Consider the following 15973-nt stretch of genomic DNA (forward strand, 5'->3'; position numbering starts at 1 on the left):
GTGAGAAAGTCAAACTTTAGCGTAAAGAGCGAGGCGTTGAGGAGGGCACAGCCTCTTTCATATACGGAATAATTTCTGTTCTTTTTAAGTTTTAATGTCGCTCCTTACTTTCAGTTTAAAGAAATTTTTTTTTATATTTAAAGGCTGCGAAAGCGGGGGTTTGGGGGTGGTAGCCCCCCAACTGTGCCTCCTAATCCCTGTACGTTTTAAGGTTCGACCTTGTAACTCAGCCTCTTTAACTCTTTAGAAAACGTAGTTTTTTTCAAATAATTCAAATAATAAACCTAAGCGAATAGCAGCATCAAAAGCTTTGCTATGTCCCAATAACTTATTCCTTGTTCATATTTTATTTTAAAATGTTTAATCCCGTTACTTTTGTGATGTGGTTTCACAAAGGTAGCTTCAAATTGTAAATGCTAAGCAGTTGTATATTATATTTTTAGGTGAGTCTATTTTAGTTTTATGTATATTTTTTAGTTTGAGTTTATTTTTTTCACTACGCTGAAGACGCTTTGTTAGATACGGGCGAAATATTCGTTTTTTTTTCTTCGTTTTCATTTACTGGCCATAGACCCGTTTGTCGTATTTATATTTTTTGTGTTTTCTATCATGGCTGGCCAGTTCGGCTTTAAATCTTTTATTAAATAAGGTTTATAGGAAAAAAGGAGACAGAGAAAAGCACCCTAAAGAAAAGGAAAAACGGGACAGGTGATTTGGGAGCAACGATGAGGTAGGTAAAAAAAGAGGATGAAGGGAAGATATACTACCACTGCGGCCAAAAAAAGACACGATGGTATCATACTTCATACAAAACACAAAAGCGATGAGATGAATAAAGAATAACAAGTGAGATATGAATAGATAATAAGGACAATCCTAATAGCGGGAAAATTAGTATAACTCATAGATGCAAATTGGATCGTAAAACCGTTACCGGAAACTGGTTTTAGAACTGTTTAAATCGTTCAAACTTGTCACGTTGGATTAATTTTTTTTTTTTTTTTTTTTTTTTTTTTTTTTTTTTTTTTTAAGGAGGAGGGTTCTGCAAAAAAGTTAACAGAGGAAAAATTGCTTTCTGGACAAGCTTTCTTGGCATGTTAAAGAAAGTAGGGGAGTCAGATAAATGAAACTTTCTGGGATTATCTGAAAGATCGATCCCGGAAAATGCCTGAAAATTTCATGTTTGTCCTGTTTGTATAGGCGTGAATGTCTAGGCTCGTTGATTTTAAGCTTGTTTCCTAGAGAGCGGGTGCCCTTCCCTAGAACTTCTGCCCTATTGTATGTGTCTGCAGGAAAATTGCTAAATAAAATTCTTAATTTTTAGCTTCGTCCAATGAGTATTGAAAAAGAGGTTTTCCCAAACATGGCCAGTGAAGGAGAGTTGATTGCTCATGAACTTAATGGATTTTGGATGGACGTTGGTCAACCAAAGGATTACTTAGCTGGAATGTGCCTTTACTTGAATTCGCTCAAACAAAAAAATAGTCAAGCACTAGCTACTGGCCCTTCTTTTGTTGGCAATGTGCTTGTGGTAGGTATTTTCTTTTTCTTTTCGCCTCTTTTCTTAGTTTGGGTGTGTAGTCTTAGAAAATTTGCGGCGTGTTGAATGACTCAGTTGACATATGTAAGTCAACTGAGTAATGTGTAAGTCAACACTGCCACCGAGAACTAGACAATATCCAAAGATTGAATCTTCGGATATTTTTCACACATGAAAAATCCCAGGTTACTTAGTAGTAATAATAAATATGCTTAGTATGATTTATGAGGGTAATGTTTCATATATTTAAAAAACTAAAAAGAGAGAAGTAAAAACAAGCTTCGATTAAACTAACGCACGAGAAAAGAAATTAATTATTTGTCTGTACGTAACTTTGAGCTATTACTAAGCAACTAGTTAAGATGTACTTGTGAGGAAATCACAAGGACTGGCAGTCCTGAATACAAGTATGGACCCAAAAGATCGTAGGTTAATGAGTGGAATAAATCTATGATCTGTAATGTAACTTTTGATGCCAAATTCGGAAATGTCATCTGAATTGTTCGATCATCTACAGCCTTCAGTTCATTTCAAAAATATATTCAGAGGCTTTTTAAAGACTTAGCTTTAAAAGTAACAAGAGTCGGAATTCCTTTTTAAAATAGACATTTTTGTTTGTGAAATCAAACTACTAGTACACTTAATTCCCTTGACGAACGTGCAGCAGACCACTAAGTTCTTCTGAGCAATGAGCGTTTTGCTCTCCAAATCTTATGACTTCTCCCTCCTCTCGAACTTCAAACTTCTCCCTCCTCTGATCAAAAAAGGAAGAACTTTGATGAGAAATTTGTCTAAGTTCTAGTCTCTCCTATTGGTGAAAAGGATAATTACCAAATTTTTTACATTCAAATTTGACAGAAGTGATATTATGTTGTGGTTGTCGAAAGAGTCTCGGAGGCTCTTTGTTGTTTATTTGTTCATGACTGAGAAGTAAGTGCTGAGTAAAAGGAAGGTCTCTTCCCCCTCTGTGTACACGTAATGGCTTAGGACAATTTAGTGTCTCTTCTCAGATGTAATTGGCATCAAACATTTGATGGTATGATGGTACCTATGGTAAGCAAGATAAGCAATGGTAAGCAAGGAGCCATCTTTGTCAATAGCATCTTTGAATTCTCCTTCACAATATATTAACAGAGCAGCTATATCAAACAGTTGATGGTAACGAACTGTAAGTAAGGAGCGACCCGGCTCAATAGTAACCGAAACTCTAAAAAACGGAATTTTAATACCAATAGATACATCAAAAGAATCAGATTTCTATGCTGATTTCAAATAAATAAGTTTCATCAAGTTTAGTCTTACCCATCAAAAGTTACGTACCCGAGAAAATTCGCCTTATTTTCGAAAAAAGGGGAAAACACCCCTAAAAGTCATAGAACTTCAATGAAAATCACAACGTGGAATTTTTACTTTTTGCTAGAAGAAAGATCACGGATGCGTGTTTATTTGTTTTTTTCTCCCCAGGGGTGATCGTATCGACTCAGTGGTCCTAGAATATCGCGGGAGGGCTCATTCGAACGGAAATTAAAAGTTCCAGTGTCCTTTTTATGTGACCAAAAAAAAATGAAGGCAACTAAGCCCCCTCCCACGCTCGTAGGAGGATTTTCCATGGGGGAAGCGACTTTGCTATGAAGGGGGTGCCTGATTTTCTAGCATTATTTAAAAAAAGGATCAGAAATTAAATTAAAAAAAACAATTTTTTTTCAACTGACTAGGGGGCGAACTCCCTAATATACGTAATAAAAATATACGAATATAGAAGTTCGCTGTTACGTCAGAACAAATTTTCGAGAAGGCCATTTAGCCAAAAAAAAGTAAAATTAATGTGCGAATTTCGTATTAATTATTCATGTACGATGAGCCGAAATCAAAGCTACATTAATTCAAAAACGTTCAGTGATTCAATAAAAAAAAACAAGTCTTTTTAACTGATAGTAAGGAGCGACATTAAAACTTAAAACGAACAGAAATTATTCCGTATATGAAAGGGGCTGTCCCCTCCTCAACGCCTCGCTCTTTACGTTAAAGTTTGACTCTGTCTCACATCTTAATTTTTTTAAACAATAAAAGCACTTTAGCGTAAAGAGCAAGGCGTTGAAGAGGGGACAGTCCCTTTCATATATGGTTATATTTTTGTTTGTTTTAAGTTTTAATGTCGCTCCTTACTTTCAGTTAAAAAAACTTGTTTTTTTATTTAATAAGGGTAAGACTGTACTGATTTATGTTGGACCAATTAATGTTTAAAATAAAGATGACTAAATGATTAACAATATGCCACCCATTTGTAATCACATTTTTCGTATACCCTCTCACCCCTGAATTGTAACCCCTCCCCCAACCAAAACGCTGCGTGAGTTGTCTAAATAAGAGAGAATGTAAGATTTTCAAATCAGTGATCGAAAGAGTGATCTTTGTTGTCCAAATATGCTTTTTCATATCCGACGCCAAGTGAATGAATGAAGAATCATAGAAATTGTAAATCATAAAGTTTCCGCCAAAAAAAAATTATAATTCAGGCTTAATTAATCAATATATTATTATTTTCCTTCGCCAACAAGATATAAAGAGTTCAGTGTAATTTGCTTACAGTCAATAGCTCAAATGAGTCTACAGTTGAGAAAATCACATTTGAAATTCTATATTTAATTTGCCAAACATTAAGGATTTGGGTGGCTATTCCGTGAAGGTGTTATGTGAATGAAATATCCTCTGATTTATATTGCTCTCTTTTAAACTTGCAGAAAAAACCAACTCAAAACATATTTCTGAAGAGAAAAACTTTAAACTTGCTTCTACTACTATATTAAATATCCCAGAACAAGAGAATTAAGGCATGAAGCGGAGACAGTAAAACACGAAAACTGAAAGTAAAATAAAAAAGAATGGTAATTTAAATAGAAACTAATTAGATTATTTTTCATTTTTTAAGTTTCTTCTTTGTTTTCCACCTTGGACCAGTATTTTCCACCACCAGTTTTGTTAATTTTAAAAAAGGTTGCAGAAGCACCCTTGATCTCTGAAAAGAATTCGTTTTTTTTATGATAAGGTTTGTTATGAGTAATTTACGTGTGTCCAATATTGTCACAAAGTTAGAGATAATGCATAAGAACTGTCAGGAATGGCGTATGCGAGTTTATCCCTTCCTAACGTGCCATCCGATTTTTTTAGGGTTATGTATATTTCTCTTTTTTTTGTTCCGCTCTTTTTGTATGTTTGGGTAATACGTTAATAAATAAATTAGTTATAATGAAACAGAAGGGTACTAAAACCTTGGCTATTGTGGTCTACCTTAGATACCAGTTAGTTAATAAGTTAGTCTATTTATCAGCCCCACTGTGCTGGGCATGTCATACGTGCGGCATGCGGGCCGTATGATACCTGTCGATAGGTAGTCTGTGGTCCCCATGTCTGGTAACCATAATCATTATTTACCCTTTCTGTAATATGGACCTCGACTATAGCTAACACTGTTATTATATAGTTAATTGGGTTAGTAATACGGTTGATGATGACCTTGGTAATGGATGAATTTAACGTGCCCGTATTAAATGCTTGGTCCTAAAAATTGAAACAAAATGTTTTTTTTTTTATTCTTAAATTAGTGGCACAAGGTATAATGAAATATCTCATTTGCTGCAAGTCTTTTATCGAGAAAAGAGTTTGAAAGAGTTAACAGAGAAACTTTTAGGGATAGCTTCTTCAGGAAGATTGTTCCATATCAAAGTATAACGAAGTATAAGTTTATTTTGCCAGTGTTATGGAAATGGAACTATTCAAAGAACTAAGACATACTGAACACTTTTCGTAAATATTTTGCTGCGAAGTGTGTCTTAAACACTTGGTTTGCTGAAAAAAATTCGTTTTTTCTATGATAAGAAGAGATTTCCAAAATTGTCTGAAGCCGACCTTATTTGTTGGCATTACATTAATCTGTGAAAGTTATGACATAAATCATTTTATTTTGTCGGACAAACCAGCTATGTTTCTGAACCACCCATATAAAAAAAACAAAACGTATTATAGGCCTACTTTTTTAAATCGACATCGTTACTTAAATGCTAAAAAAAGAGAGAAAAATTAGTTGTGTGAAAACATTTGCCGAGAATCGATGTTTCCTTTTATGAAAACATGTACTTGTAGCTGAATTCCAAAAACCTACTTTACAATAAACTCCTCTATTTCTTAGGATCCATCCGCTAAGATTGGAGCAAACTGTCGAATTGGCCCAAATGTAGTTATTGGTCCCTATGTGGAAATCGGCGACGGCGTTCGAATTAAACGAACGACAATTCTAAAAGCCACTCGAGTTCTGTCACATTCACTAATTGAAAGCTGTATTATTGGATGGCGATGTTCTATCGGCCGATGGGTGAGAGTTCTTTTAATTTCTTGGAAGTGTTAATTTCCTATACGCTGTTTGAAATATATACTACTACAACTACTGCTAAGAACTCACAACAGAATCAAGCTCCTTGAAGCCAACACAGCTGCGTAAGCTCCTAATTCACACAATATATTCAGAGCTTCCCTCTCTACCCCCTCTCGTGTAGTTCCAATTTCCCTCAAACCGTTTTCAGGACCTCTCCCTACCCTAATGGGGGCGACTTGATTTTCATTTCACCCCAGATGGTTGGCCAAAGAGTACAGTCTTTGGCAATAAATCTTCCTTCATCCGTTAATCTTGACCTAACCCTCTTAACCTTTATTTTATTATAACCCTTTTATTATTATATTATTTTTTATTTTATTATATTATAACCTTTATTTATTTTATTATTTTATTATAGAAAGTAGGGTCAAAATAGGTTTTTCGTAAGCTTGCTGTTTATCTATGGTTAGTCAAATGTGTACCTAAAACTATCCTTAGACATTCCTTTTAGAAAACACTTAACGCATTTTGCCCGGCTTTTCCACGTCCCCATTTTTCAGAGCCATGCTTGACCACTGTCAAGACCATGGCTTCCAATACTCTAATCTTACTTTGTAGACTTTTTTTTTCTAAACTTTTTCACTGCGAAAAAAGCGCCTTGCCTATTCTATTTTTCGCATCTTCCCTGCACCCACCATCTTCACTAATAATATTACCCAGGTATCTGAAGCTACCCACTTGATCGATTTTCTCGTCACCTAGTGTTCCCCTTTACCCTCATTTTCTCCTATTCTAGGTTACGTAGTCTTCTTAACACAAGTTTTCTAACCTATTTTTGCGCTCTGAACCCTCAAAACCTCCAACAATTCATTCATTTCACAAACATTTTCATTAGGACTCTTAAAGCATTGGAAGCAATCTGTATCCAGGATAGTTTTACCTTCCCATTTCATTCCATGCTTTCTCATAGCCTATGCCGTGTTCTTTAGGACAAAGTCCATCAAAATAATCCGAATGACCTGGGATAGGAAACAACCCTGCTTAACTCCGGAATCCACACCGAGCCTACTACTAACATCACTTCCTACCTTAACCACAGCAATATTATTTTTGTATAAAGTACTGATCACCTTAATGTACTTGTCTGATTTACCATACGAGAAAAGGAGCCTATATCCAGAGCCTTTCCCAGAGCCTTTCTCCAGATTCTTTCCCAGAGCCTTTCTATCTGCTTGAAAGTCGATCAGCTTTTCAATTCATTGCCTGTCCATAATCTATAAACTGGGGGCTAAAGGGGAGTGATGATTCAGGCCTTTCTCAATTATTAATCAAAGAGTGAACATTTTGTCACTGCATCTTATCTTAAAACCATTCTCTTCCTCTCTTAAAATTGTATATACAGTTTCTCTTAGATAAAAAAAAAGTTTGAACCCTCTAGCTTTATGAAGGGAGAGGGGTTGCCTGAAGAGAATTGAAATTCTAAAATCTTTTTCTTAAATTTTTTCTTCCATTCGGCTTTTTGATTGTATAAACAATGAATAGACCTTTTATGACATTAATTCAAAGTATGTGTGCTTTTATTAAGTTGTGGCTTATTAAAAATAAATCTATATAAAAATGATTTGACAAGGGGTCCTAATTTGAAAGATATCGTCAAATGGAAATTATTTCTGATAAGTAACTTCGAAGTTATTAAAAGTAGATCTTTTCCCTCTTATTAAATAAAATTCTACGTTTCGCTTTTTAAATTCATAATTTCTAAGTCAGTAGAAGGAAACTTGTCCACTAAATTTCATGAAAAAAAGTCTCTTGAGACGTACAACCCAATGCTTTTACTATGCGTGTTTTATAAGAAAAATAAAATGTAGGCTTTAATCTGCTACCCTTAGAGTTAAGATGTCTTAAAAAGCTGTTCTCTTTACAAAAAAAAAAAAAAAAAAAAAAAAAAAAAAAAAAAAAAAAAAAAAAACATGGTGTTCACAGTCTTTCATATTATTTTTGCTCCAAACTTTGACTTATTACAACCATTTGTTTCAGTAGTTTCAGTACAAACTGCCTCAATTTCCATAGTCTGTATATCAAAATCAGACGTTTACTGACACAATAGCATTTCGAAATCTAAACTGACCAAATCCGCTTTTTTAAAGTTTTTTTTTTGTCGAAGCCGTTGATTAAATCTTAACTGTTACATTGATGAGTATATTCACTAATTATAAGGATGTAATGTTAAATAAAATGATAATAAAACTAGAAAACTCGAAAAAAATCAAAAAAATGACAAGTTTTTTTCCCGTCAAATACTAGACTTCAGTCTATCAACTAAGCATCAGGTAAAGACCCCCCCCCTGTTTAGGGGGTCCTATTTACTTGCAATGAGTTGTCAGTAGTTGTAGAAATAATGACGTATATTAACTATAAAACTATTATCAGGCGTCTAATATATTAAGCATATAAGTTGCACATTAAGCATGAAACCAATATTGGAATTTATTGTTTATTATTATTACTGAGGAATAATAATTTTAATACTAATTAATTAGTAATTTTAATCATTAATATTGATTATTATTATTGATTCAACATGCTTAAGAGAATGTTACTTAAGAAAATTCTCTAAAGTAATCAAGCTTATAAGCATGATCCCAAAGCATTGCTGCCTTTATCCTTAATCTCTTCAGATTTTGATATTTTCCAGGGTTTCCTTAGCTTTTCCATACAGTTTTTGCAAATTGCTTTGTACCGTGATGCGTTGTTAGTAGTAGCAATAGTTTGCAGCATATCTTCCTAAATTTACTCTTCTGTATTTAACCCTCTTTTGAATTGAATTCCTAGATTTTTCAGTGCATTGAAGTTGAACTTCTTTACAGTGTATATAGTGTATACAGTGTATACATTTTACATTATACTCGTATATACAATCAGTGGCGCAGCTAAGGGGAAGGGGATCCCCTAAGTTCTAAAGGTTTCGGCACATTGCGCTGACACATTGGAATTTAGCTAATGTTTTGGTTTAATTTAGCTTATGTGTCAGGAATCATCGGCACACTGGACGATTTTGTCAGCAAATTCTTTGTACCCCCCCCCCCACACACACACAAACTCAAAACCCAAGCTGCGCCCCTGTATACGCTTCTTGAATTGTTTAATTGAATTCTGTTTAGTGATGAATTAATTTCAAATGATTATATTGAAAGGCGTATCTGTTAAGATTATTCTACACGTTTCCTATCAAATAAGAGTAACAACCAAAACAGCCGAAAAAATTTTCGGGGACTTTGAGAATTTACAAAGACAACAAATAATGTTGAAGTATATGGCAGCTTTGAGAGTCTCTTTTAGAGTTTTAAATACGTGATATATTATACTTATCCTTCAAGCTATCTTTTCACCCCCTCCCGACCTAAAAAAAGTTGTTTTTTTCTGCTGTTGACGACCAATGGATTCGTTGACGAAATATTTAATTTTGATATTTGGCTTTGTTTTACTTACTGTCTGTCTTGAGATTCCCCATTTCACAAAATTTCCTTCTTTTTTGCGGGGCTCCCACGATGTCAGTAAAGTTAATAAAGTGTTTCATGAAATTGCACGCTATAAAGTTTGTCCCGCGTACCCAATAATTTCACATTTTTGACTTTACAGCAATTTTTCGTAGCAAATAACTGAATTAATTAGACGTGGAGCCGAGAAAACCATCTTCTTAAGCATTTTTTTTGTAATAACTAAGGCTTCGATAATTTTTTTTTGTTAAGCCCTACCAGTATACATACACTATTATATATGTAGACACTTATTTATGTTTGGTTTATTTGAAATTTTCCACAAGTCTTCTGCTATTGGCTGAACCTTGCGGACTGTCTTGAAAAAGTTAGATAAAGTTCGACTTTTTTCCAACAGCAATAAAGTCGAGGAAAAGGGTTTAATAACTTTGTGGACAGCTTTATTAACTTTTTTGACGCCGTGGGAGCCCCGCATAAATAGAAATTTTTCTTTCATCTCCATGCAATGGAAAGGCAAGGAGGCTTTTGTCCACGTTGTTTAAGTTTAGTTGTGCTTAAATTCGTTTACTTATTTTACTATTAACATTCTGGTTATTGCTTACTGTTTATTTTTATATTTTTCTTTTGTTCATTTTTCCAATGGCTAAATAAATCATCCAATCAATTAAACTTAAAAAAAAGTAACTAAACTTTAAATATAGAAAAAGATAAAAGAAAATGGATTTTTTTCGGTTTTGTTTTGTAACTACTACTTTTTAGTTCTTGCTTATTTTACTAATGTAGTTAACAATCTTGCTGTTTATTTTTTACTGTTCAATTGATTTATCTTTTTAATATTTCTTTTCATTTTTATTGAATTTTAATTTATCTATTTATTTCTATCACTTCGTCTGTTTTTATTCTATCTTATAAATAACAAGCTTAAATAATTTATTTATTATTTACTATGGTTATTATTTATTGTGATGTTTATTCATTATGATTATAATCAGTTGGTGACACATGAGAAACCGCATCCTTTTTCGATTTGTTACAGTTGAACAGGAGACATAAATTTATCATACGTTTTTGAGACACTCATAATTTATCATCTATTCCCGTTTTGACCTAATAAATCCAAATTTTAGTTGGTCATAGCCTGCTTAAATCGAGCCCTCTTTCAATATGCCTCTACAATGGTGAAAGAATATTTTAAAGACATTTCTTGATTTTTTTTCTTTTTTTCATCTTTTAGGCACGAGTTTTCATCTTTTATCATAGAGTTCGAGCTCTATGATAGTTTGAAACTGTTCTTTCGAAAATTTTGAAATTTTCCGTTAAGGAAGAAAATTTAAAGGAAAGAAAACCCTACCCCAAATATTAAGCAAATTCTAGATCAAGCTTGTAATTCTTGCCCCCTTCTGGAGTTTTGAGATTTTACTTTTTCTGTCACAATTTCGTATGCTCTGCCTGCAATAAGCCAATTTTTAGGGTGCCTTACCCCTCCCACTCCAAGGAATTTCTTTGTACATGCCTATTGTTCTGTGTTCAATTTAGATGACCCTGTTTTTGGTGTTCCATTTTACATGGAACATATTTACCCTAAGGTGCTATATATTTTTTTTAACCTGATAATTTCAAATTGTGATTGTTCACTGCTTGTTTTTTCTCTTAATATGAATGACCAATATTTTATTTAGTTTTTTTTTCTAAAACTTTTCGGGTTAGAGTTTGACCATTTAGACTTCATTACTTTTTCAAGATCTGTTAGTATACGAATTTTTTTGTCACCAGTATGAGTCCATTTCGACTGGTAATCAGCAATAATTAATTGACATTTACTAATAATAATTCACTAACAAAAGCAATTCCGGTCTTCAATTGTCAATTAGTGAAGGTAATTGAAAAAGTAATTAAGTATATAATCTACTAATTAATAATATATATAATTAATTTATAATTTATAAGTATATAATTAATTTTTCAGGATGAGTGTTGGACCATTTAGTATTTTTTCAAGATCTGTCAGTATATGAATGTTCATTTCACCAGCATAAGTCTATTTCGAACAGTAATCACCAATACTTCATTAACACTTACTAGCAATAATTTACTAACAAAAACGTTTCCGTTATTTAATTATCAATCAGTGAAAGCAATTAAAAAAATAATTAGGTATTAGTCTACCATTATTGGCTGTAATTAGTTGTATAATCAGTCTAGAAATACAATCTGTAGACCTTGTTTTTCATTTCCTAGGTGCGAATGGAGAATGTGTCCGTTCTTGGCGAAGATGTCACTGTCAAAGATGAGGTTTATGTAAATGGGGGAACAATCTTGCCACACAAAACCGTTGGAGCGTCAGTTCCGGACCCCAAAATTATTTTATAGTTTGTTTTTAGTATTTATTCTTTTCCTTTTTACTACTCACTCTTCTGTTGCTAATCAAAATAACTGTTTTATGGTTTGAGTATTTTATGATTGTAGATGTATGTTAATTCAGTTGAGTTATAGCTACTGTATGTTGCTATGCAGAAGAAATCCAGCCTACAAAAGTAAAACATTTCTAGTTAAAACCTGGCTCCTAAAGTGAGGTTTTAGTCATACAGAAAACATAATACCTGCCTTATTATTGTTGATTGTACCAAAGGCAACTTATATTTATTGTAGTTTATTAAATTTAATTGAATTTCTATATTTTTAAATTAAATATTATTTTAAATGTTTATTACAGCTTTTCGTGTGAAAGAAGCAAACGGTAATGTTCATTTTTATTTCGAGTTGATATATCTCAGTTAAAGGCTCATTAGAGACTTTCTGCATAATATCATCCAACAATTTTTACTCTGCTTAAGCGAAATTTTCATTTCAAAATAAGTGTAGCTGAGCCGTTCAGAAGCCAAATTGATAAAAGTCCGTTGAATGTAGAAAATTTGAAAGAAGTCGCTTTGCTGTTCTAGATTTTCATAAACCTATCAAAACAAATATCCATCATTAGGTGTTTGGGTATAGAAAATTCACGTAGGGTGGTATTTTGGCTCAACCCCTCTTTTGTTTAATGATTGCTCCCCTTCTCCTGAAAAAAAAAAAATTGTGGAAAATTTGTGTTACGTGCCTGTGCTGGGATAAATGTTAAAATTAACTGAGTCAAACTGGTTTCTAATAAAATAATTTTGCATCCGATGACGAGGAAGTTTTTCCGTTTTGGTATTAATCCTTAGGAAAAAATGGATTCTAAGGATTGCTTAGAAGATATTTATTAATCTTTATTCTTAGAGAATATTTGTGATAAGAGTAAATCAAGTGGTTTGATGCTAAAAACTAAACAACAATAACAATAAAATGTCAAGGTTGATTTAGACCGCTTAGGATCTAGTGAGTTAAGTCTTCTGAACGGCACAATTATAGCTTGATTGAAACCATTACTCTATGTTGATGCTGTCGGATTGTTTTTCAATTGCCTAAACTTTGTCTGAGACCTTTATATTATTGTGATCTTATTATTCCGTTTTGTTATAAAGATTTGCATATAAAATCGAAATATTTAGTTTTCATTTTTCATGGTTTGGGAGTGGGTGGATGGGAATTATTTTGGGAAAATTTTAGTACTGTGGATATATCAGCGATATTATAATTCTATAAATGTGTGTCGAAGTTTTCATGATAAAATGAGCGACAAAGTTGCAGTAAGACACTTTTATAATGAGGAGTCTTTGTTGTTGTCACATAGTTGCATGTCTTGTTCTCAGAACTTGTCGTCATGTTCCACTAGTAGGATGCTTACCTACCATGCAGGAGGTCGTGAGTTCGAGTCCCTCTTAGGACAGGATTTTCCATCATTAGTTGAGGGGTATTGATCTTGGATTGGCAATTTTTGTGATTTAATTCTTAGTGATGGACTAATTGGATTTAGTCCTTTTCTCCCTCTACGGACGGTCCAGATAATATGTTTTTAGTTTTCTAAGTTACGCATTTTGTTCGCGTTTGGATGACGAAAAGAAATTATAACGATTATTTTAATGTCTATCAAGATATTCCTACTGAAATTTTCATAATAATTTCTGAAAAATGCCGGGTTTGACCTCGAGAAAGGAGGATTTTACTGCCTTATGCTTTATGTTTAGTTTTTTCACGAGGCTGCTACTTCTACAAAAACTGTTTGACATCTACTAAGTGTGGTTTGATCAACACCCGAATGTATTATAGGATATTTTTAGGCTGTTAATTTTGCTATGTCCTGGCTTGAACTATAGGTGAACAACTATTCGCCGCTAAGACTCGTGATTTTTTTTTTTTCAAGGGTGGTAAATTGGTCGATAAGAAAAAATTTTCGATGAACAAATGTCCCTTTTTATTTTATTTTTTATTTTAAAAAGGGAACAAATGCCGCTTTTTATTTTATTTTTATTTTAAAAAGGGAACAAATGTCCCTTTTTATTTATTGTTTATTTTAAAAAGGGAACAAATGTCCCTTTTTATTTAATTTTTTATTTTAAAAAGGGAACAAATGTCCCTTTCTATTTTTTTTATTTTAAAAACGGAACAAATGTCCCTTTTTATTTTATTTTTATTTTAAAAAGGGACATTTGTGAGGATTAAGTGAGGATTACTCTGGGTTTCAATTTTGAGTGAATATTTGTTGGCTAAATAGTTTTCCCTGATCAATTTTGCGCCGTTTTAATTTTTACCACTAAATTAAATCCTACTAAGGTATCTTGTTGACGTTACGCACAGTGTTTTCAGTTACAATTGACCTACTTTCTTGAAGATGTATCTATGGAAGCCTTTGTCATAGAGGTGGAAAAAAGAAATAGGCCAGGCTCTGTAAAATTTCGTTGATTTTGCTGTTAACCTTGATTCTCTCTGTTTTTACAATGGAATTTTTGCTATGGAAAAATAGAATAAATGATACCAAATAGCGAGAATCTGACCTCTATTTCTTTTTCCGCCTCTATGATAGTTGTGAGACTGACCCAGGTCATTTTAGTGAAACAAACCTTGTCATCATTAGAGTGATTTTAACACTTGGAATGCCAAGTCTAAATACGAGTGTTAATCAGAAAAGTAATCTGTTCGGTATGGGATTTATTTGAGTGTTCTGTTGGAGTGTATTGTTTAAAGTTTTTATGTGCCATTTTCTATATTTGTCTTGTAAATGTTTTGTTTATGATAAAGAAAAAATTTTATACTATAAATTTGTATAAAAATTTGTTTCGGTTTTGGGATCTAATATCGATTATACAATTATTTACAATTTTATTTATTTGTTATCGAATAAACTTTTAAAAACATTTCGACTAATTGTAGTTCGTGCAAATCATATGGAAGACGAATTTCAAATAGCTTATACAGCTAACCCCTTTGAAAATATATTAGTACAGGCAAATGGAGGTTTGACCCGAAACAAATTGCAACAGAAATGATTCTTACACCATCTTGTAGAGAAAAAAAAACTGAACAACATATCCATTTTTGCATATTCTGAGTCGACGCAAAATAACGGTTTTTTGGCTTTTAATGCGATTTTTTTTACGTTTTCCGGAAAAAAATATAATTTTAGTATCCGACCGTTTTTCTTGAAATGAAGTATGATTCTGATGCAGAATGACAAGCTGAGACAGAAAATGAAGTCCGATTGGGTGTCTGGTACAAAACAAAAAAGTTTCACTATCATCAATATGCGTTGCGGTAATTTTTGTAAAGACAATCAATCGGCACTTGTTATTCAACAAATGATCGGTTGTTCGTAAAAATACCTGAACTAGGCACTAGTATAAGACACTTCGAAGGCTACGTAATGCAATAAAAATGAAAATCGTCACATTCATCACTCAGTGTTTTAAAGATTTCAAAGTTTATTCCCAAGATTTCACTGAGAAATCAATTAGACGAAGACCTCAAGTAATGCCAGAAAGTCGAGTAGAAAACTAGTTCCGGTCAGTGACAGTCATAACCTTTATTTAAATTCGCCATCTACCCCGAGAAAAAATTTTATTCGAAATTCCGCCATCTAACAGTCGAGTAATACTTTCCGGTGAATCTGCTAGTGTTCTGATGAATGATTAGCGCAGGTAAGAAGTCGGTTTTTATAATGGTGGTTCGGAACTTAATACTTTAAAAGTTTAAAGGATAAATTTTTGTAATTTTATGCTTTGCGTAAAATTATTTTTTTTTTAATTTCATTTTAATTTTTTTTTTGTTTTTTTTTAACAGCGACATCAATTGAGAAGACAATCGTCCCCTGAAATACACCTTGTACCAGCAGGTGACCTCATCATCACGACAGGTTAACTTTAAAAGTAGTTGCAATAGAAGTAGTAGTAGTAAATGTTGCACTAACAGTAGCGTTAGCAGTAGTGTGCGCATATTGCCTTTTGATGAGACGATATTTCCCCTTTAAGCATTCTCTGAAAGTTCCAACTTAAGACCCCAATTAATTCTTGAGCTAGGCTAGTTTGACGCTGTGCATGCACACAGCGTCTTTGGATTTAGTTCAACTTTCCCCTCAGTATTGTAAATGGAGAAGTATGATAGTAGTAGCTCAAGTAGTATTGGTAGCATGCAAATATTGTCTTTTGATCATATCCC

The 15973-nt window shown here is 33.1% G+C and overlaps 1 protein-coding gene across 1 annotated transcript in view; it reads left to right on the forward strand.

The window, feature by feature from the left end:
• Nucleotides 1-14676, forward strand: part of Gmppb (GDP-mannose pyrophosphorylase B) — a 64700-nt gene extending 50024 nt beyond the window's left edge. The window contains exons 6-8 of the mRNA XM_089106530.1: nt 1325-1531; nt 5727-5909; nt 11645-14676. Coding sequence (XP_088962656.1) covers nt 1325-1531; nt 5727-5909; nt 11645-11776 — 522 coding nt within the window. The 3' untranslated portion in view covers nt 11777-14676. The remainder of the gene's footprint in view (nt 1-1324; nt 1532-5726; nt 5910-11644) is intronic.
• Nucleotides 14677-15973: the final 1297 nt, after the last annotated feature.

This window comes from Artemia sp. Qi Xiang Cuo, chromosome 21 (genome assembly GCF_049724085.1).
Source record: "Artemia sp. Qi Xiang Cuo chromosome 21, ASM4972408v1, whole genome shotgun sequence".
In the NCBI taxonomy this organism is placed as follows: Eukaryota; Metazoa; Arthropoda; class Branchiopoda; order Anostraca; family Artemiidae; genus Artemia; species Artemia sp. Qi Xiang Cuo.